General features: G+C 32.0%; 1 protein-coding gene and 1 pseudogene across 5 annotated transcripts in view; one reads left to right on the forward strand and one right to left on the reverse strand.

Moving 5' to 3' along the window:
* Positions 1-24835, forward strand: part of NOVA1 (NOVA alternative splicing regulator 1) — a 152789-nt gene that overhangs the window by 117100 nt on the left and 10854 nt on the right. For 3 of the 5 annotated variants that reach the window (XM_027571213.2, XM_027571215.2, XM_027571217.2), the window contains exon 4: positions 7676-7747. The exons of the other annotated variants lie outside the window; for them this stretch is intronic. In XM_027571213.2, coding sequence (XP_027427014.1) covers positions 7676-7747 — 72 coding nt within the window. The remainder of the gene's footprint in view (positions 1-7675; positions 7748-24835) is intronic. 5 annotated transcript variants of the gene reach the window in all.
* LOC113909728 lies at positions 23698-24389 on the reverse strand (annotated as a pseudogene).

Here is a 24835-nt window from a genome sequence, read left to right on the forward strand (position 1 = left end):
CTGATAACATTTATCTCTGCTTTGGGCTTTATTTAGTCCTGAAGTTAATTTTAAAAACAATTTCTTTAAAACATCTTTTTAGAATTTTCTTTTAGTTAAATTGTACAAAGAATAAAATTAGGATTTTAAAAAATGAGACAGCTAGAAAATATAACTTCTGCATAGAAATGAATTCATGTTGAATATGAAGTTATAGATTTTCTTAATGTTTATTACTGCATGTCTATTGTTTTTTATGATTGATAATTTTAAGGTCTTGCCTCCTAAAAATGTATAATTTGTATGTAACTTGGACTTAAAATAGGAAATCAAAGTTAGTTCTAAACAAATAAAAGTTGCTTTAAAAGTTATAATTTCAAACCATATGTTATGGACTTTTAACAGAGTATTATATTCTGATATATACATATATATATATATGTATATATACCGTTGGTAACTGAATAAATTGCATGAACCAGAACATTCTGCCCAAATGAAACCTACCCTTATTGAGTGAATGAGTGCTCAAACAAATATAGTTTCTTAGGAAAATAGTGCAAACTGGTCTCGCAGGTCTTTCGTATAGTGGAATGATGAAATCTAGCATGACAGCCTTACATCCAACTTCAGATATTAGATGTTCCCTCTCAAATGTTTTTTGTTGTTACTGTTTTATTTTAAAAATATGTATTTGCTAATAGAGGAATTCCAATACTTTATATATTCAAATGATAATAGTAATAATAATTAACAGGTATTGAATAATCTAAATATTGTAGTCTCTGTCCTATAATCTTATTAGGATTAGTAAGGTTGTTATTATTATTATTATTAAGTACCTAATATCACTGTGCTTATTTTACAAGTCAGTATACTAAGAAACTGATATGCAGCAAGAGCCAATAAACCAAAGTTAAACACATTAATTATAGCATAGAACATACTATTTCTTATGTTCAGGACACACAAATAGCAGAGACATTCAGTGATCTTCAAATAATTTAAACCCTGTTTGTAGAAGTTCTGATTCCTGGAGCACATCTTTAGCCCAGATTGTTTAATACACATTTACCCATTTCCATCTTTTTGTATTTTCAGCATGATACTTTTTTCCCCTCCTAGGATTATTGAAACTTTTCTTCTTTTAAGTCCCTCAAATCCTTCTCTAAATATAGTTGTCTATACATAATGAGTCAATACAATAAACCCTAAAACAAGGTAGGAACCGCAAATCAGTCATATAGTTAGCATTTGTTAACTTCTTTTGTCTGTTACAGATTTTCAGCAGTTTTTTTCCCTTCTGGCTCAGATGTATTCTTAAGAAAAGCCAAATTAAGAGCGAAGCAGCTATAGGCATTTAGAGCATTCTCTTATGTTTAAAAAAATCAAATGAAGATATAAGAAATCTTAGTCAAAGAGTTTTACTTCTGTCATGAAAAATTGGCAAAAATAGCACATAATGTGTTCACTATTCATCCATTCTGTCATGAATTTATTAAATTCCTTCTTCCTGAATTGCAAGATATATTAAATTGTAGCCCTTGCTCTCTAAAATTAGTTTGGGAGAAATCATAAATGATTAAAATAACTTATAAAAATGTCAAACCGTATTATATACCTAAAGTACAATATAAACAATGTACTATAAAAGTTCAGAGGCGTGTGAAAGAAATGTAGGCAAGAATGACATTTGGTTTTATAAAATGGGTGAAGATTTGAACCGGGCCTTGAAGATTATATAGGAATTTCCTAATTAGAGGAGAAGAAAGAAAAAAGTTATTTTAGACATGTGAAACAATATGGATTTGAGGAGAAAGATGTTGTGGTTGAATAGTAGGGAGACTCTCGTGACAGAAATGGAACTTTTGGGTTGGAGTTTAGAGGAAATTAATGTTAGACAGATAGGGTGGGACCAGATAATAGAGAGCCTTGGGTGTCTGGCCAAGGGGCAGTCTGTAGACTATGGATACTTCCTAATATTTCCCAAAAGGGCTCTTTTCATTTCTCTGGACAGTTAGAACAAAAGGAGGCACCTCTGCATTTTGTTACCTTCTGTGATAAAAATCCAGACCGACTCTTAGGCTGCCTGTAGGTTCAACTATTGGTTGGAGAAGAGAACTATGACAATTAGCTGAGTGATCTACTATGCAGATCTTTAGGTTTGAAGGTTTGTAAGATAATATTTTCTAAACTTCTTTCATGTAACACTCACAAATCTAAGGAATGTTAAGCTTTGTCAGGCTAAATAAATAAAGGTTTGGTGGTCAAGAATGAAGGATGAGTAATATTATAATAGTGCTATCTATGGTGTTTATTGTTTCTGTGCCAGCCATTGTGCTAGGCACTTTACATGTAGTCTCACATTTTATCCATCTTCACAAAAATCTGTGAAGCAGTGAAAGAGTACAGAATCCATGTTATACTTATGGAAGCTGATGTTTAAAGGAATTGAGTAACTTACCCAAGGAAATGTAACTGGTAATTGATCTTAACACTAGGCTATATGGCCTCCAATTTTGAGCAATGCTGATAAAACGAAATCCAAAAGATGTCTCTCTTTGGGGACTTTTCAGTGTCTGGAACAAGTTTATCCAAGAAGAGAACCTCATTTAAAATAGAATATCTTGGGTCAGGGTAAAGTTAAGAGACGATGCAATATTTTAAGAAGATAACAAACACCTAATCTCTTTTGGTAGTGAAGTTGAGACAAATACCTGAAGTTGAAAGATATTTCTAAGTAAAATCTGTAAGGCTTTGAGACTGATTTATTGTAGTTCCAAAATGGTGAGAAAAGAATGAAAAATGGTTATATATGGTTTTGAGCCAAGCGGAATGGAAAAGCCTAGAAAGCAGTAAGTGAATTTTAGTTAGGTGCCTCTTTGAGATAATATTTTTTATGTGTTGCAGACAGATTGAATAAGTTGTAAGTAGTATGCTTTTATCTTGAAGTAGTCTTTTATAGAAGTACAGGTGAGAATGTAAAACTGAAAATATAGATCCTTAATTACATTCAAGGCGATAATTTCACCTACCATCTTCATAGTAGGAGAAGAGAAAAAAAGCAAAAAATGAGATAAAGAAGCAGTTACCAAGAAAAGTATGTCAGCGGCATTATAGTCTAGTGTAGTTAAGTGCATAGGATCTGGAGCAGGACTGCCCAGGTTCAATTCCTGGCTCTTTATTTGACCAGCTGTGTACCTTTGAGTGAGTTGTTTTGCCTCTCTGTACCTCAACTTCTTTACCTATAACATGGGACTAGTAATAATAATCTATTTCATAGGGATATTGTATTAACTGAGTAGAACTATACCTGGTTCTTAGCAAGTGCTCTTTATTAATCATAAAGATAAAAAGGAAATCAGTAGTACTCCCTGTGATAAGGAGGGAAAGTTTAAGGAAAGTTGCTAAAAAGGATCAAATACCCAGAGAAAAATACAAGAATGATTTTTTTAAATAGGAAATTATTGGTGATTTAAAAGCTAGTGTTAATCACATGGTGAGAGCAAAGTCATTATTTCCTACTAATATTATTTCCTAAAAGTTAACAGTCCAGTTAGGTAAGGAGAAAAAATGGTATGAAGGGTAGAAATGCTGATTTGGAATTTTGGATATACAAAGAAGTAAAATACAAGTTAGCTAAGGGAGGCTCACATAAGAGGGAATGGCTTGTGTTGAAGAATAAAAAGGAGCTTGAAAAGGCAGAGAAATTAGAGATGAGATTACTTTGAGGGTACAAGATGTCTCAGGAGTGGTAGAAAGTTAATATTTAGGGTGTTAAGGTCCTAACCTATGAAGGGTGGGAGGTCTGAGTATACAGTTTTGTCTATAATGAAAAGAATAAGAAGATGGAGAAAAAGGTAGTTTGGAAAATGGAAGAAGTTCAGATGTAGTCAATTGTAGTAAGTAAGGAAGTTCATTCTGAAAAATTATGATTTCTTTCAGGTAATAAAGACTATCAGTTGAAAGGTAGATAAAATACATGGGATTGAAGGATTGAAGAAAATGATAAAGGTACAGGATAGCAATTATAAGGAAAGTAAGCTATGGAATAAGAATAAATTCTGAAAGACCTGTGTAAATTGGACAACATGAGTTTATACTAGTGCTGAGGGGTTCCAGATAGTTCAGACATTGGAAGAAGGGGAGGATACTTGGTACAATGAAAAACCAAAGAGGACAGTTACATATTCACACATTTTATCCTTTCTTTTTTAATAGAGCCCTATACAGATTTATTTAACAGAACTCGAAACACAGGTTTGTGAAGGTGATTACTTGAGTATTACTCAGCTAGTAATAGATTTTGAATTACAATTGAGATTTGTTGTTTACTGCTGTTCTCACTATATCTATAAATATCAGAGGTTCTTGACAGTCTGTTACTGTAGATTTGCTTGGAGGTAAGCTGTGGATATTAGAGTTTATTTATAGTAATATCTTCTGGTCCAGCAAAACTGTCACTTGCTAACAAGAATACATTTTACAATTTGTAATTACTTTCTAGTTCTTATTCCCAGAAGGCTAATTATATCTACATTTAACTAAATGTCTATTGTTAAATCATGAATATTTTAAAACTATTTCAAAGGATCCGCTATTTGAAATTGTAAAATACTTCAAATTTTTCTGCAACAAGTAATTCAGCCTTCAATCTTTAAAGCAGAATTCTTAAACAGCTAGTCAGTTCATGTAAATAAAAACATATTATACTTTTCCATTTGAAAGATAAAATTGTGCTTAAAAAATGACTGTCCTTCACAATCACTATTTCATAAATGTAAAGAAAGCATTTTTAGAGGAGAGTGTCCTTTGTTCATGTTTTTTATAATAAATATTTTAATATACTGTTGCTTATATGGATATTCAGTTAGTTACATCTTCATGATGTGTAACAGAAATTTTACTAAATGATTTTTAACTTGAGACCACTAAATTTTAAATCTTTGTAGTAAGTAGAAGTAAATGTTTTGTTTATAAAATATAGGGAGACAAACATATCATACATTATATTGTACATTGAAATATTTCTTATAGATTCTTTGGTTCTATTTCTGTTGTTCAGAAAACTATCAAAGCTGTTTCATTAATCTAATTAATAAACATTTTTAATTAAAGGCCTTATTGTAATATATTTACACTTATCTATTTGTTAGAACAATTTTTTGTAGCTAGTACTTTACAAAATCAACCAAAATGAAAACTTTCTGGAATCTTTTTATTGCTATAACAAGTTGGTAAAGGGAGGAGACATTTTGTGTTTAAACTATGTGAATAATAGCTACAAAACTCATTATGTGTTTATTTCATTATGTATTCATTATTCTAGGAATTTAAATGAAGAAAATATATTTAGAAACAATTTATTGTGATATTTTGATAATCTTATCCCTTGAAGCTCAGATTTATATGATTTTCGCCAGTTTATTTGAAATATTAAACTTTCATTTCTTAATCAGATTATGATATCTGATAAGCAAATTTTAATAATTTAAACACATTAATATTTTCCCTGAAGTTTAAAGTTTTTGTTTTTTGTTTCTGTGAGAAATAAATAGCGTCAGAATTATTAAGGGCAATGATGTAACTATGAGTTGTATCAGTTACTAATACATGTCCAATATTTCATATATATGCCAAGCAAAAAGAAAGGGATTGAATAAATTGACAGAAGATAATATTAATCTAAGTGACTACAAATTCTGAGCCACTTGATATTACTACTTTTTCCACATCATTCTTTGCAGTGTTTTAGTACCTTATTGAGAATTCATATCCAGGGCAAGGTGGATGTCCTTGTGAACCTATGGTACTTCAGGTTGATTTTACCCGATGGCAATACAAGAACCCAACACATATTTAGGGCTTCTGTAGGTTAATGAACTTAAATTCTAACCTATCTGGGGAGAAATGACCTCTAGATTTATTTCACGTCTGTTCATCAGCAACCTCATAATCTGAGATACGTACAGAACAGATTTTTAAATATATGTTAACTACTCCCAGGAATTCTCTGTAATAACGGTCGTAACCAGAGGTGGGAAAATAAAATCTTTACTATTCATCATATAGTAACATGAAGTCAATAATATATGTTCCAGCATAGAATTGTGTGAAAAGAAAATATTAGAGCAATTTTTAATAACTGAAAGTGAAAGTCTCTCTGGAGAAGTGGCGGGAATTTATTACAAAAAGTGAAAACAGAAAACAAAAGATTTGAAGATTTTGTTTCTTCTTTTATGAGGTTTTACTTCTGAATGTAGCTCCTGTCCCCTTTTAAAATATGATTTAACAAAAACCTTGGTATAACTCAACATGAAGTGTAGTTTTCCTCAAAGTATTTTAGGTTTTAATTTGGAAGAACCAAGAATCACTTGAGGAGTGAACTATTTATAACATGATTTGATGTTAGAACGAATCTTACTTTGTTACTGGAGAACAGTAAGTTAAGTAGAAGCCTGTGAATTTCCTATCCTTTCTTTTATGCTTAACTGTTTTGTTCTACCCAAATCAGAACTTTTGAAATCTCAAATGAAGAAATGTGATTTTATGAAGTAATTTTATCTGCTTTTCCAGACACTGCTGAACCTTTAAAGTTATGCTTTTGCTCATATCTGAGTAATTTTGATGCATATTTATTAATATAAAACAAAATGTCCACATAGAATTGTGTCTGTACTATAAAACTATCCCATTTCACCTATTAGGAAATATTATCTATTGAGAGAGCTACTTAAGCAATGCTATTTGCTAAGTGAAAATATATTTTTTTAAAAAAGAAAAGTTTAACATCTTACACTTCAAGGTTATTCTATTAGACTTGAGAAGTTTTTAAAATATATTAATGGATTGTTCAACAAGTATATTATGGTCTCATACAACATATTTTATATATAGTATGTAGAAGCATTTCAGAATGAAGTGAACAATAAATATGATTCCTAATATTTTCATGCTTATTTTCAACAGAGGCTGATAATGCTACAATACATCTTAAATTTTTAGTCTTCAACAGAAATGATAAAAATATTATGGCAATTTGTTAAAATGCTATTAGTTACTTGTTTATTAATATGAGGTTAATGTTTACATTTTCAGACGGGCTCTAAATTTGTTAAAAATTAATATTTTAGAAGATAATGTGATTTAAGAACTCAGAACTACAAATTTAGTTGCTTTTAAGTATGGATCCCTAAATTCATGTGGAATCAACTTGTTGGTGATGTTCAACATATTAAGTAGGTGGATGCTTTTATACCAAAGTAAACTTCATTTCACCACTTCTTCCAATCCCCGACTGTATTCATTGATAGGAAAACGACTCTTTCAGTCTTACTCATTGAATTTCTTGAATTTTTGTTTGACATCTCTTTTCCCCCAAGCAAACAAGAGGGAAAGAAAAGAGACTACTATTCATGAATATGGTCAGGATGCCTTTAATGCTCATGTGGATTTTGTATCTGTCACCATCATGATTTCAAGTCATGAATTTATTTTTACATGCTTATGCATGCATATTTACATGCATTAGTTACTTAGTTGATCTTAAATTCCATTAAATTTGAATGAGTAGGAGAAAAATTTGTTCCTAGGATTTTGTTCTCGTTATATTACATTTTATTTTATTTTGTTTTATTTAAATGATCAGTTTAAGGCTTTTAAAGGTTGATTTGCTCCTGAACTGCTTTGTTCCCAGACATTGCCATCTTCCCCAACTACCACCAAGTCCTCTCCATCTGACCCCATGACCACCTCCAGAGCTAATCAGGTACAGTATCATCCTGTCATCTACACCATACTTTTCACGGGTGATTGCCTGCACACTGGAGAGAAGGATAATGGTGGGTTAAGGATGTATTCGTTCATTCACATATGTGCACCATGGTCAGATTCCAAATAACCTGAGAAAGAAAGATCGATTATTCCTGAATATTTATATGCAGTTTTTTAACTTTAGATAAGAAAAAAATATTCAGATGGTAGACTTCTCGAATTTGGGGTTTTTCCCTTAAAATTATGACTTTCTGGAGCTCTGCGTGTTATTTATTGAGTCACTGTCTATAATCTCCATTATTGGTTCTTCTTAGGATTATTAGTATATAAGTTAAGAATATCATATATGTAAAAAAATGTATAAATATGACTTATTGAGCAAAGGTATATCTTTAAAAGTGAATGCATTTTCATTTGTTTTTTATTTCAGACATGCCTTACTATGTAAACAATTTTCAACTTTCAATGAAAAACATTTCTAGCAATCTAAAAATAACTAAAAATTGGTGTTTGTGATAATTTTATTTCTGTTATACAACTTAGGAAATGATATGGTCTTCTAATTTAATATGACCATTTTCTTTAGTGCAGTGGCAGACTTTGCAATTAGAAATATATTAGTTTGATTTGATGATTGTTTTGGTACTGAATATTTGTAGGTCATTTTTGAAATATGTAGTTATTTTTGGCACATTTAAATAATTCATCTAAAATATCTTATGTAATTCAGAGCCATACTGTACTTGACAAATGTTGAAAATATATTCATTAAAATGATTAAACACATTTTCATTTTGTCTGAGTTGAGCTTCATTTAGGTGAGAGATGTTATTTTCTTTAATATTTCTACTTTTCCACTAATACAAGGCCTTATGGGATTATTCAATTATTAAACAAAAGCTAATCTTTTTAATATATTTTTTATATAGTTGACCTTATTAATTTTAAACTATATTTGCTAACTATATTAAATGTGCCTTTTGCATGTAATCTAATATAAGGCTGTCAGAATTATTTTGCTTAGTTATTGAGTCTAATACTTTTGCAACCTCAGGAAAAATGTTAAAATAATAACTGGAAGCAAAACTAACATAGGGTACAATGTTATTCTATAGTAGGAGCTTGATTTTCATTTTATGCAGTAGCATTCCCTTTAGACAAAACTGTAATACTCTCATTTTAGTCCCAATAACTTGGTTAAAATACTACATAAATCTCTAGTGATGAATCCCAGCACCTCTCATTGAAGGAAATGGTATGACATAAAATGGGAACAAAGCTTGTAATATTAATGCATGAGGTTAAAAAAAGTGTTTATACATTTTTACTCATCTACCTTATCTCTTAAGTGAACTTTAGCTACATGTTATAGAAAACTATTGGAACAACAACTAACTTTATTTTTTAAATATTTCTCTTGTACTTTATCATTCTTTCCTTTCCAAACAAAAACAAGACAAATCAGTGCAGCAGCAATAAAAACAAAACTAATGATTTTTTTCAATGAACAATGTAAAAAATCTTGGATCTGGAAAGAAAACCTATCTCAGTAATTTTGTCTTTGAAGTTAGATTTGTGTTTTCTTTTATTTATTTCATATGAACATGTGAATTTTTATTAAATGATTTCTTAAAAAGGCTAGTTTATACGTTGAAGTCTGCTAATATTTTTGCCCTCTAGATATTTACTATATCCACTTCTACCAATTCTTTTTCTAATATTTGAAATAATAATTCCTTGTGGTTTTGTGGTTTGTCCACTATACTCAGTTATAGTTGTTAAATATATTTTATTTATATTCTGGTTTCTTCTGTTTTTATACAAACAAGCATAATATCTCCTGGATAACATGAGGCAAGATATACAAGAAGAACAAAACAAGATTTTTAAATTTATTAAAGGAATTGTAGTCATCATCCATCCTTATGTTATTAGTAGTTTGTGATCATTTTATTCCCTCAGTATTTCCCAATGAATTCAAATTCACACTATATTAGCTTAGATCTGTAAGGGTAACCAAGATAGAAAAATGGGTTCTAATATGATCATCTTAAAATCTCCATAATTAAAATGAACTTTTAAACCTCTAAGAAAATTATTTTCATGTGTTACAGCTAATATGATACCCTCTGCTGTTAAAACTATAAACTTTCTCCTTGTGAACTTTTATAAACCAATATAAAATATGCCCAGACAACTATTTGTGTTATTTTCATCAATAACAGCTAAATGAGTTATGATTGAGTTCTATTTCCAGAATAGTTTATCTGTGTTACAGTGATGTCACATTATCACAATAATGTGATAAAAAGGGCTAAGGGACTATTAATATTCAGAAAACCCAAAAGTAAAAAGCACAGAAAATATACCAAGGAGTAAGTTTTATTGCAGTTTCAACATTAAAAATTGTTCTATTCTTTTAAAAATGATTACATGTTTCAGTACATACTAAATTTTACTTTTTCTACCCTCATGTTTCTACAGGTCAGACTATTTCCACAGGTCAGAGTGGCAGACTATATCTACAGTGTTGTTGGTCTATAATAATTTCCCCCTGAAAATTGAAGGACTATCATATAAGAAGTCCTACAGAAAGGTGGTTATAAGTCAAGACTGGTGCCAATTGCCTATGATCAAATCCTTGTTCTGGCACTTACTTGCTGAGTAAATTGGGTTTCAGTTTTCTCTTTTGTGAAATTCAAATACTAAGCATCTCATAGGGTTGAAGAATGAAATAAATTCATTGTTCTTGAACAGTACAGTATCTAGAATGTAATGTTAACCATAAATGTTAGGTTATGTTTATTTAATTTATTTTGTTCTGAAGTATCTTTCAAGTGATACAAAAAAGAAAGTATTCTTTAAGATGGTAAATAGCATAGCATAGAGCTTTTGAAAATGAAGAATTCTAAGAATTCCAAGATACTAGTGTTGCTTGCTGCTTTTTTAACTCCAAAATATTTCTGTAATCAAAGTCTCTCTACTCTTTTTCTAGATAGTTTAAACTACTCTACAGTTATTTTCTTCACTAGTGAGAATACTAAGTTGTATGTTGTCTAATGATAAAGCAAAGTACTGTTATTTCCTTAATGAGAAAGAAAAGTTAGTAGGGCTAATCGTTTTCCAACTTGGACTGTTTTTTGCATGTGTCGCATATTGCAAGGTGCAACTTTGAAATTTCTTACATATGGAATTTTACCTATGAAGCAAATATAAAGATATGACAAATATAATTAGATTCTTTAAGCAATGTGTTTTCAAAAACCTTAAAAACAAAATAAAAAACAATTAGTTGGGTTTGATCATCTGTTCTAAGTTATTGATACTAAATTTTTCAGTTACTTCAAAATTCAACAAAATGTTTTTGTTAATCAGTCAATGGCGCCAAAAATTAAATTCCAGCTTTAATTTTAGGTTCCTGGTTCTTAGCTCTCCTGGGATTCTTCTTAAATTTCATGAAGAAAAAAAGGAAAAATAATGATTGCAGAAATATGTGCTTTATAGACATTTACTTATTCACTGATGAATTTGAAATCATATACCAAAATATAATAAAACATAAAAATAGGTAACTCATATATAGCACCCTTGCTGTGGTTACAGGAAAACACAGGTAAAACTCAGCTGGTCTTTCTTCAAATTCATGACTGTAGTTCTCAAATGGACCCTTAATTCTTCCAAACAGTCATAAGCCCTTTCACTTTTTTACTTTCTAGATGGCTATTTCATAAGTTCTCTTCTTTCAACCCTGTATTAGTTTTCTTTTGCTGTGTAACATATTACGCAGTGGTTCAAACAGCACCCATTTATTATCTTATAGTTTCCGTAGTCAAGAATCCAGGCACTGCTTCACTGAGTTCTCTGTTCGTGGTCTCACAAAACTGCAAAGTATCAGATGGAATGGAGTGCATTCTTATCTAGAAACTTGACTGGAGCCTAATCCCCTTCTAAGGGGATCCAGATTGATTGCAGCATTCAGTTCCTTGCAGTTGTGTGGCTGAGGGTGCTGACTTCTTAACTGTCTGTTGGCAAGAGGCAACCCTCAGATTCTAGAGGCTGCCCAAGTTCCCTGCATTATGACCCTCTCTCCAGTAGGCACTTTGCACCCTGACTTTTTGCATCTTGCAAAGCCAGCAGGAGAATCTTTCTCCAGTGTGTGCTAGCAAGATGGAGTCTTATATATTGAACCTAATCACAGGAGCGACTTCTCACCTCCTTTGCCATACAACATAACTTAATCACAGTACTGACATTCCATCTTTTTGACACATTCTGTTGATTAGAATCAAGTCACAATTTTCACCCACATTCAAATGGAGAGAATTGCACAAAAAGTAGCACCAAGGAGGCAGAGATCATGGGGCCATCTAAGAATTCCCATATCAAACCTTCCAATATCTCTTACTCCCTCCTCACTCCCAACTGATGACCTTACTTCCTACTTCAGTGAGCCAGTATTTTACCCACATATTCTACATTTTCTTGTATTATCTTACCTTCTCCTACCTAAAGCCAGTAATTTCAGTTATACATTAAATCTCATCCTTCTTCCTTTACTCAAGGACATCCCTTCAGCAGTTCTTCCTTCTTTCTCCTTTATCTTTCAAGTTTTTTTTCTGTGGAATCATTCCCACCAGCATACATATATCTGTTTTTTCTCCCATCTTAAAAGACAAAACAAAACTTCTTTCAATCCCACTCCTGGCATCAACTAATGCCCCTCTCCTTTTTTTTTTTTATGGGTTGCTTAGTTGTGCTTAGCTTGCTGGATTTTATTTTATATTTTTTTATTATGTCATGTTAGTCACCATACAGTACATTGCCGCTCTCCTTATACTCCTCTGTAGCAAGATTCATAAATTTTCTCTACTGTTTTCTAATATCTCTCTTCGCATTCTTTCTTAAATCTACTCCAGCAAGATTTTTTTCCTCCACCATTCCACCAATACTGTGTTTGCCAAGGATGCCAGTGATGACCACACTGCTAATTCCAGTTGTCTGTTCTCAGTGCACATGTTACTTGGCCTATCAGCAGTATTTGTCATAATTTATCACTTCCTTGGTATGTCTTCTTTACTTGGTGTCCAGGATACTGCACACTCATGATTTGTCTTCTGCATCATACCATGTGCTTTGTCTCAGAATCCTCTGCTAGTTCCTCCCCTCATCCCACTTAATGTTGGGAGTGCTCCACATCTTAATACTTGAAATGACTTCTGGATTTATACTTTTCTTTCTCCTTATCTAATACCATATGCTGACAGTCTGCAAAATTTATGTCTTTAGTGCGAGACGGGTTTACTATGAACCTATGAAGCTTAAGCCTTAAGATTTCTCACCTCCTCAAGCTTACTACAAGGCACTGTACCTAATTTTATGTTCATAATTCTTTTATGTTCATAATTTTGAATGTATTTCCCAAAGATGTCCCTTAAAATTGTATGATTCAGGTTCCACATAACTTGGGTTCATACTTATCTCTAATCCAGATTTGACAGTGAAACTATAGACTATATTCAGTTTCCTGTGCAGCAGTTTCCATTTGCATATCTAATAGACCTCTTAAATTCAACAATCCAAAAAACTACCCCAAACCTGTTCCATCTATATCAGCCTTTACCATCTCAGTAGAAGACAGTGCCATACATCCACTTGCTCAGAACAGAAATCTTGGATTCACCCTCATCTCTTTTGTATTCTAAGTCCAGTTCCTGTAAGAAACAGTAGTGCCTCTACCTTTACTAAAGGATGTAGAATCTTAATCACTTCTCATTACATCTGCTGCTACCCTAGTCCAAGTCTGAATTATTGCAACAGATTCCATATAGGGTTTCCTGCCTTTCTACCCTTGCTCTCCAAAAGTCTGTTCTCCATAAAGTCTGTATTTCTTTTAAAATGTGTCAGATTATTTTTTCCTTTGCCTATACCTATAATCGTTTCCCATTTCACTCAATAAAAACCAAAATCCCCAAAACGACACCCATTAGCTTGGAAGATCTATCCCTCACTACATTAGCTCTTTCACTTCATTTCCTACCTCACCTCCCTACTCATTCCGCCCCAGCCAAATTTACCTGCTTGCTTTTCATTGCAGGCATTAGGCATGCTCTCGCCTCAGTATTTAGCTCTTGCTTTTCATTCTGCATGAAATTATTTTATCTCCAAGATCTACTTGACTAACACCTTAATAGCCCTCAAGTCTTAGTTCAGATTAAACCTTCTCAATAAGGCCTACGTGACTACCCCATATAATACTGCAAACTGGCCTCCCCCTGCTCCCAGTATTCCTGTTTCTTTTTTCCATCACCTCATAGAATACCATATACTTTGTGTATTGTCATACTTACTGTGTGTTGTCTTTCTCACTTTCCTAGAAAGTAAGTTGCATGATTACAGGGATCTTTGTTTTATTCTCTCATGCATCAGAAGCAGTAATCTGGAACATGATAGGTTCTCAATAAATATTTGTTGAATGACTAGTATTAGGAAGAATAGGCTTACAGCTATATGTTTAAAACTTTATTTTTGAAAATCTCTTCAAATGAAATTTTGAACGTAAGTTCTCTAAAAATATAAACCAACTGGATAAAGGTTTTTTTTTAATTTTTATTACTTAAGTTTGGTTGACATACAATGTTAAATTAGTTTTAGGTGTGCAACATGGTGATTCAACAATTCCATGAAAGGTGTAGTTACTTTCTGTCACCACATAATGTTATTACAATATTATTGACCCTATTCCCTGTGCTGTACTTTTCATCTCTGTGACTTAATTTATTTTGTAACTGGGAGTCTGTAACTCTTAATCCTCTTCACCTATTTCACCTATCCTTCCTCCCCTCCTTTCTGGCAACACCAGTTTGTTCTCTGTATTTATGTGTTTCTGTATTGAATAAAGAGGTTAAGTTAAAGGGACACAGGCTTCTTCATTAGACTTCTGTTTTACTCAGAACACAGTGTGAAAGCCAGTCAAGCTCTTATCTCTTGTCTCAAGAATTATCATAATTCTCCACCAAAATATCAAAATTAATTTTCATTTCCTTCAACATGTGTATGTGTGTGAAATGTCAAGATAGTGTTCTTTATAAGTGTATTTAAGAAAGTTCTAGAAAAATAGTGAAATCCAAATGTCCTTTTTAAGTGAACTTACTGATTTTATTATATACATTAGAGTTTATGTACTTTGCTTACTACTAAGAAGAGCCTTATGAAATGCTAATATTAAAAATTTGCTAACATTTGAGTGTAGTTTCTTAGTGTATGTCGTATACATTGATATCTTCAAAATTTCCCAAGAATCTTCAAAATTTCCCAAGAATAAACTGAACCAAAAATACATAGAATCCCTATCAAGAGAATGTACAATTTTCAGATAAGTACATAAAACACTTCCTTAATGAATAGACTTAAAATAATTTTGGAAGAGACAATTAAATATAGAAATAGCAATACTTTTAAATTAAAATGCAAATGTATTGTAATTTTAATTTTCTTCCAAATTTTTTGGTTTTGAGAGAGAAACAAAGGCAAGCGATTTTAATATTCTATGAAGAATAAGTGCCTAAGAATTACCATAAGGCTATTAATAAAAGAATATCAAGAAAAATAATATTTTGTGGGATGACATACTTCACTCAGTATTAAAATTTACTATAAAGCTATCATCATAAAAGGAATGTGGTACTAACACAAACAGATATAGTCAGTGAAACATAATAGAGATTTCAGAAATCCAAGTATATATGAAAATTTATTTTATTATACATTAAGAAAGGTAGTATCACTTAGGCGTTAAGAGAACTGTGATCTGGAGTCATTATTCCTGGCTTCAAATCAAATCTTTGCCACTTCCTAATATTCTGATTTGAGGAAACATTCTTAACTTTGCCATGTGTGTTTCTCATTGTAAAATGTAAATAATAACAGTGCCTAGCTCATAGGGTTGTCATGATTCTTAAATGAATGAATACATGAAAAGTGTTTAGAATGCTGCCTGGTCCAGAGTAATATTTAAGTGTAATTTTAATTCATTTTGGAAAAGGATGTTTTATTTAATAAATGGTGCTGGTATACTTGACTACGCACCTGAAAGAAAATAAATTTAGACTTCCACCCTGTACAATATGCAAAAATAAATCTCAAATGCATTCAAGATTGAAACTGTAAATTATAGTGTGTGAAATTAAGCTGAGGATGACTTTCTTAAGCAAGAAGAAAACACAAAACAAAGGAATAGGTTAAGATTTGGGATATAAATACATTTTTGGTATAGCAGAATACACCATTAATAAGCAAAAATGGCAGTATCCTTGAAAAATACACTGCACACATATGACAATGAATTAGTAACTCTACAGAGAACTCCTATATAGGGGGGAAAAAAAGACAGGAGAAAAATAGGCCAAGTTTATGAAAAAGCACTTTACGGAAAAAAAATGGAGATATCCAATGAACATAAGAAAGTATGTTTAACCTCACTAGGCATCAGGGAAATATGAATCAACATCACAGCATTATACTTTTTTTTAACAAATAGATAAAATTCTATGTGTGTTACTAATACACAAATTTTAGGAACACAAAAATATGTGTGTATGTGTGTGCATATGTGTTTATAAATTAAAAGTGCTGGCACATGGGACGCCTGGGTGGCTCAGTCAGTTAAGCGTCTGCCTTCGGCTCAGGTCATGATCCCAGGGTCCTGGGATCGAGTTCCGCATCGAGCTCCTTGCTCAGCAGGGAGCCTGCTTCTCCTTCTGCTTGCCACTCCTGCTGCTTGTGCTTTCTCTCTCTAATAAATAAATAAAATCTTTAAAAAAAAAAGTGCTGGCACAGATATAGGAAATAATCATTCTTATACAATGTTGATATAAGAAATGCTATAAAATTGCAGCTTCTGAGACTCTATCCAGTAAAACTTAATGCACTAATACACAGGAATATAGGGACAAAGGATGTATATCACAATATTATTTGCAGTGGTAAAAGTTAGGAAACAGCCTGACCTGTTTAACAGGAGAGTGACTGAATAAATTATAGTATTGCAGAATGTTATGTGGTGAAGCTATTAAAAATAATGAGTTAAAGCCCCATAAAATGGCCTAGAATAGTGTTCGTAATATATTATCTAAAGAATATTAAGTTGGTAAGAAACATACGTCCCTATGTTTAATAGTCAGAAAACATCTTGTATTCATGTATCATCAGGGTGATGACAAGGAATATGAACAATATCAACTTTTTTTATCTCTCTACTTTGTTTTTAAAATGTTAACTAAGAGAATGTAAAACAAGATGGAGAAAATAATGGCTTCAGTTGTGGTATATACTGTGTTTTAAAGAATATAAAGTGGGAATTTCCCAAGAGGAAGATTGGACCGTCTTTGACATTATATATTTATTTGAGGTATTTGGCTCCTCCTTTCTATAGTCGTGGAGTGCTTTATTGAGGAGTTTCAAGAAGGGTCACAAGAGAGAAGTTTCAGGCCTAGAGAAGGCACTTATTAACTAGCAAAGGAAATGACAACTGTTTCATATTTTAAAGTTATATGAAATTAAATTGTGTAATATTTATAATATTTTTCTTCATTCTCCCTTAATTAATCCATCAAAGGTTCTCATTCCTAGCTTCACATCAAAATTACCTATGGAGGTATTTATTTAATAGGTCTAGCACAAGATTGGACATGTATATTTAAAGAATAGAGAAATGTTTTCTGAGGTTCTTTACTATATGAAAACTGCAAATTAGTTGACTAAAATTATGATGATTGTGTACTATATTAACACTGTTTCTTCTCTTGAACTTTATTTTTTTAATCATTTTTTTAAAGATTTTTATTTATTTGTCAGAGAGAGAGAGAGAGCACAAGCAGGGGGAGAGGCAGGTAGAGGGAGAAGCAAGCTCCCCACTGAGCAGGGAGCCTGATGTGGGACTCGATCCCAGGACCCTGGGATCATGACCTGAGCCGAAAGCAGACGCTTAACGACTGAGCCACCCAGGGGTCCCTCTTGAACTTTAATTTATCAAAAACTTTTGTCATGAGATAATACACTTTATTTGAAAAAATATTAAAGAAAAATATTTGATTTGTGCAGAAGTTGAAGGATAGGTGTTCGGTTTAGCATTGAGAACAGTAGAGTTTCCTAACTAGTACAATTTAAATCTGTGAAAGGTTATTATTACAAAGGATGATTGTCTTTTCAGATAGCATTAGTAGTCTTTGACGATTCCCAGGTATGGTCAGGAGTTCTCTTACCTTGGAGATTTTTATATACAGATTATAGTAGTATTCTTTAAGATTGTTTAACAATAATATTCTTGCCCAAAATTATGGAAAAGTGTTAAATGAGTGCTTCCTGACCATATTCATTCCATTGCAAACTTCTAAGTTTGTCAGTTTGCTATGCTGTAGATAGTGTGTTCTTCACACCCAGTGGTGGGAATCAGAGGATCTGCCTGAGGACAAAATTGCTGCTGAAAGCACATAATTTATATTTTCATAACACCCCATATGGTAAATACCAGATTATCTGACCTTAAAGTCCCCTTTGAAGGTATGATTTCATATGAAGATATATTAATGTTTATGAAAAGTCTAGGGCTTTTCAGTTATTTTGATTGAAGAAAGTGGTAATCTTCAGGGGAAAATAATGAAATAGTCACTCTGTAATGTTGCTTATTTTACATACCATAGATAAATCAGGCATTGGCTCCTAAATAGGCAGACTTGCAATACTCTGGTCTTTCTGGACTACCTACTAGGTAAAGGTGGTTTGTGTATTTCATCAACGTTTTCCTTGCAGTGGCTGTAGTAGTTCTTATACCACAGTATGTTCTCAAGACAGAACATTATACATGTGTTTATATAACCAAAACCCTGAATGCTCTTTACTCCAGACATGTATTAGTCTTGTTGCTCTGTGTGTGTGTGTGTGTGTGTGTGTGTGTACAGTTCAATAGAATTTTTTCCAATCTTTCAAATAAAACCACATAAAAAGGGTAGTTATCTAGTTTATTTTCAACCTTTTAATTTTCTTTTTAAAAAGCTTAGAAGTAGTAATGAATGTCTTTGCATTTTCTTTCAGGTAAGAGTAGTTTTACCAGATGAGAGAATTTGACTCCTGCTCACTATAGAATAAAAATTGTTTCTCATTGTTGACTTTTCTAATTTTTTTTTGTCTTTGATTAGGGAACATTCTAGGAGATAATAAGTTGATCTTTTACATCTTTTCGTCTAAACCTACTTCCTTTATATTTCATTTTATTATGCATTTGTTTAGCTATTTTTTTCTTCAATTAGATGGTACAGTTTTTTAAGTTACTCTTTAAAAATATTTTTGGAAAAGGAAATGTTCTATTTCATTAACTGCAAATGGTTTCTAGCAAAATAATAGAAATTATAAAATTAATGTACTTTTGTTTATGGTTCATTAAATATTAGAAGTGAACTACTTCAATCCATATATAGGGAAAAAGTTTAGCTTTGTGACTAATAATAGTGTTTGTTAAATTACAGACATTCTTCTGTAGCCTTTTATTTAGTTAATATTTGTTTATCCCAAGTGTTAATTAAATACAAATAATATATGAAATTTTCACTTTCTTAACAATAGTCATTTGTGATAGTAAATTATCAAACTTTACTAGTAAGATATTGAAATGCAAGCATGTATTGTTTAAAAAAATATTGTCTTCAGAAAAATTGTTGGTAAAATTAAATATAAGAAATGTTGTATTAGCTTGATTAGTAAATCTAAAATACCTACAAGCATCTATATTTGCTTCAATAATATCTTAAGTCATGTAAAAATATGGCACATCAATTTCTTCAATTAAGTAATAATATTTAATTTTAAGGGTAAAAATGGCTTAATCAAAAAATTGTAAAAACAAAATTTAAAACCCAAATTGTGAAAGGTTTCTTTATAGTTAATTATCTAGTTACATAAGTTTAAGTAGAGATTGATTTTCAAACATAGTTGAGACATTTACTTCTAAAAATATCTAATTAGTTTGGTTACATCATAAATATCAAGTCAATCCATGAATAAACTCAGAATCTTAAAATGCTTTAAGTTCCAAAATTACCTTTGTGGTTTTCATAAACAGGCATTTATTTTAATTACATGATTCTTATTTAAAACTATAATTTTAAATTTCCTTATTTGAAAATTTAAAAGTATATTTTAAATCTCATGTCATTTCTCAACTAATTTTATAATATAAATTTAAATATTTAGTAGTCTTTATGATACCACCTGACTGTAATCTTCATAAAGTGAGATCTTACCCTTTTTATTTACTCCTATAAAATTCCCAACGTCTGGAACAGTGCTTGGCACACAGTAGGCACTAAATAAATAATTATGTAGTAAATACCAGAAATGTACTAAAACTATTTTAAACAAATTATTTTGCTTTTGCACGATTTATTTATTCAGTGCCTAATTTGGGAGTAATTTTTTTATTTCCTTTTGTTACACTGCTTTTCAAATATTAAAATAAGACAAAGTTTATATGGTAAGGGAAAAAAAGCTCACCTGAAATTCGATCTCTATTATTCCCTTCATTTCAGTTTTAGTTGTATATGATTTTACACTACTTAATCCAAAATCTACATACACATTTATATATATTTTAGAATTTTGTGTTATTTTCCACACAGTTATTTTTTAAGATTTTATTTATGTATTTGACACAGAGAGAGAGCACAAGCAGGGGGAGTGGCAGGCAGAGGGAGAGGGAGAAGCAGGCTCCCCGCCGAGCAAGGAGCCTGATGGGGAGGCTCAATCCCAGGACCCCGGGGTCATGATCTGACCCAAAGCCAGGCGCTTAACGACTGAGCCACCCAGGCACCTCTATTTTCCACACTCTTTTATAATTGCATGTAGTGCCTATGCACTGTTCTGTGTGTATATTTTCTGTGTTTTGGGTTATTTCCCAGAAGGATCACAAAAGGAGAGAAACTAAGGTAAAGATTATGCTCATTTTATAACTTAATGTATACTATAGTGTGATTTCCAAGAGGCAGTGCATACTGCCACACATTTTTTAAAAGAAAGAGATTAATAGACCACTCCTGGTTCACTTATTTTTAGTGATTAATTTTGCTGATTACCTTGAATATCTTTGATTGATTAGCAGTTTAATATTTTCTTGCCAAACACAGTTCTTTACTGTTCACTATTTAATGAATTGTTTATTCACTTTTATGGTCCCCTAGACTACCTTATCCATTCCTGTTGCTTTAAAATAACTATCTCTATGTTAACTCTCAAATTTCGTCTGATCTCCAGACCCATAGCCGATCACCTGCTCAGTATCAACACTTAGATGTCTGATGGGGATTTCAAACTTAAAATATCCAAAATAGAATTCTTGATTCCCTCTATCCTTATCTCTCATCACTTTTCATCATCCACTTCCATGAGCAAAGCCCCTACATTTTTCACTTTTTAAATTGACATTACAGCCTTTAAGATATTGAGTTAAAAACATTAGTTTTCATATTAAAACCCCAAATATTTCAAATACATTTTTTCACTGATCAGAATTAAGAGCACTAAACATTTATCTTATTATATATACTCTGAAAGAGCTGGTCAAAGAAGAGGTGGTTTAAAATAATAACAGCAATAATAATAATGATTTCTAAGAGACTTTTGATAATTTGACACATGGACAATGATGACAAATAGGACTTCCAGAAATTTAACCTCATTTTAGTAAAATATAGTTTAGTAAGCATTAAGATAACAGTGCTCAAAATTATTTTCATTTGTAAATAATAAGCTGCCCTAAAATGTTTTGTCATTTACAACCCTTGTGTTTTCTTTATAATTATTTGATTTCTAGTATTAATTCTTTTTTGACATACTTATGTCTAGAGTACCTAGCATCTCAACATAACAAATAGTTTAAAGTGCTTTTCTTTTCCTTGTTCTTAACCTATAAAAAATTGATTTTTCCTATTTTTCTTATACCTAAGTGTATCCCTCTCTGGAATGTGATGTGATATGCCTTTAAAATATGCAGCAGTCATCAAAAGAAAAAAAAAACTTAGTTTCAGGTGTGCAATATAAAATTCCACATATGAGTGAGATCAGATTTGTCCTTCTCTAACTAATTTTATTTTGCTTCACTCTAGCTCCATCCATGTCACTGCAAATGGCAAAATTTCTTTTTTTATGGCTGAGTAATATTCCATTGTATATCTATACCACATCTTTATCTGTTAATCACTTGATGGACACATGGGCTGGTTCCATAATTTGGCCATTGTAGATAATGCTGCTATAAACATCAAGGTGCATGAATCCTTTTGAATTAGTATTTTTGTATTCTTTGGGTAAATATCTACTAGTGCAATTGCTGGATTATAGTGCAGTTCTATTTTTAACTTTTTGAGGAACCTCCATACTGTTTTCCACAGTGGCTGCCCCAGTTTGCAATCCCACCAACAGTACAAGAGAGTTCCCCCTCTCCACATCTTGCCAATACCTGTTTTTTCTTGTGTTGTTAATTTTAGCCATTCTGACAGGTGTGAGGTGGTATCTCATTGTAGATTTGATTTGTATTTCCCTGATGATCAGTGATGCTGAACATCTTTTCATGTGTCTGTCCATCTGTGTGTCTTCTTTGGAAAATTGTCTGTTTGTGTCTTCTGCCCATTTTATAATTGGATTATTTGTTTTTTGGGTTTTGAGTTTGATAAGTTCTTTATAGATTTTTGGATACTAGCCCTTTATCAGATATTTCATTTGAAAATATCTTCTCCCATTCTGTAGGTTGTCTTTTAGTTTTGTTGTTTCCTTTGCTGTGCAGAAGCTTTTTTATTTTGTAGTTTATTTTTGCTTTTGTTCCCCTTGCCTCAAGAGCTATATCTAGAAAGAAGTTGCTGTGGCTGATGTCAAAGAGGTTACTGCCTGTATTCTCCTTTAGGACTTTTATGGTTTCATGTCTCACATTTAGGTCTTTAATCCATTTTTAATTTATTTCTGTGTATGATTTAAGAAAGTGGTTTAGTTTCATTCTTTTCATGTTGCTGTCCAGTTTTCCCAACACCATTTGTATAAACTACCAAAACTGAAACAGGACGAAATAGAAAACTTGAACAGATCAATAACCAGCAAAGAAATTTAATCAGTAGTCAAAAAACTCCCAACAAACAAAAGTCCAGGGCCAGATGGCTTCACAGGTGAATTCTACCAAGCATTTAAAAGAAGAGTTAGTACCTGTTCTTCTCAAACTATTCAAAAAAAATAGAAAAGGAAGGAAAACTTCCAAATTCATTCTGTGAGGCTAGTATCACCCTTATACCAAAACCAGATAACAACTCCACTAAAAAAGAGAACTACAGGCCAATATCTCTGATGAACATAGATGCAAAAATCCTCACCAAAATACTAGAAACCAAATCCAACAATACATTTAAATAAATAAATAAATAAAATTAAAAAACAAAACAAAACCATTTACCATGATCAAGTGGGATTTATTCCTGGGTTGCAGCAGTGGTTCAATATTTACAAATCAATCAACGTGATACACCACATTAATAAAAGAAAGGATAAGAACCATATCATTTTCGGGCGCCTGGGTGGCTCAGTTGGTTAAGCGACTGCCTTCGGCTCAGGTCATGATCCTGGAGTCCCGGGATCGAGTCCCACATCGGGCTCCCTGCTCAGCAGGGAGTCTGCTTCTCCCTCTGACCCTCTTCCCTCTCGTGCTCTCTATCTCTCATTCTCTCTCTCTCAAATAAATAAATAAAATCTTTAAAAAAAAAAGAACCATATCATTTTCAATAGATGCAGAAAAAACATTTTAAAAGGACAATATCCATTCATAATGTTAGTGGTTTTTTAAATGACCATAAATCTGTGAGTGTTACTAGTTTCAGTAATTTTATGATAAGATTAAAATATCTATACATTTATCTTTTGTGTATTTCAGCATGGTTGCAATATAATCTTTGAGTTATTTTTTTACAGTCTTGAGGTCTTCTATTTTTTTTACATTTATCATGCCATGAATTCACAGGGAATGGGATCCAGCAGCTCAGGCTCCTTTCGACTGGTTCTCATGAAATGTGCTTCTTTGGATGAGGCAGGCTGGCCCTTCAGTTGAACCCAAGTACCTTTCTCTTTGGCTTCCCTCTTTTTCTGATCCTTTTCCTTCACATGCTTCAGGAAGCTATTTCAGCTCTTTGAGTGCTTAATATGCTCAATACTTACATTAATTCTCTTGGCAAGAGTCTTACCCTTGTTTGTTTATGACAATGCCCACAGCATGCTGAGTAACACTGTAGACTCTTCCAGTTTTGCCATAGTAACATTTGTGGGGCATTCCTTTTTGAACAATGCCCATTCCCTTGATGTCCACAATATCACCTTTCTTGTAGATTCACATGTTATGAGGCCAAAGGATCAACTTCTTGTTCTCTAAAAGGACTAGAGAACATATAGCGGGTACCTCTCCTCCTTCCCTTTGTGTTGGTCATTTTGGCAAATTAGTGGAAGATGGTGGCTCTGGCCAAAAGGATAGTCTTTGAATTTAGATTTTAGAGATGATAACGTTATTCTTGTTTTAAGCTATTCTTGTTTTAAGAACCCAATGTCATATTTTTTACATACATGCACATATACATGACTGTATAGCCATGATGGAATCTTTTAAATAGTTTATTATTTAGTTCTTACTAATCTATATTTAGTTTTATTTTTTAAACAGTTATCCAATTGATAACATCAACTAAGTACAAATAACAAAAACAAAATTAGATAAGATAATGGCCTTCAGAAAGATAAAATTCTGTAAAAGAAGCAAATATCTGTTGTATGCTAATATAAGCCAGCATTGGATAAGTAACATAATAAGAAATACAGAAAAATATTTTGACACTTCGGTTTTAGGGAACCAGGATTGAGTTTACAAACTATATTGCATTTGAACTGTTCTTGCAGGACATATAAGATTTCAGGAGGCAAAAATGTATGCATTTTCAGGGAAAGAACAGTGTGGAAATATAGGTAGATAACATTTGAGTCAGTTGGACCAAATGAGTAAATAATAAGCAAAGAC

This window comes from Zalophus californianus, chromosome 6 (assembly GCF_009762305.2).
Source record: "Zalophus californianus isolate mZalCal1 chromosome 6, mZalCal1.pri.v2, whole genome shotgun sequence".
Taxonomy (NCBI): Eukaryota; Metazoa; Chordata; class Mammalia; order Carnivora; family Otariidae; genus Zalophus; species Zalophus californianus.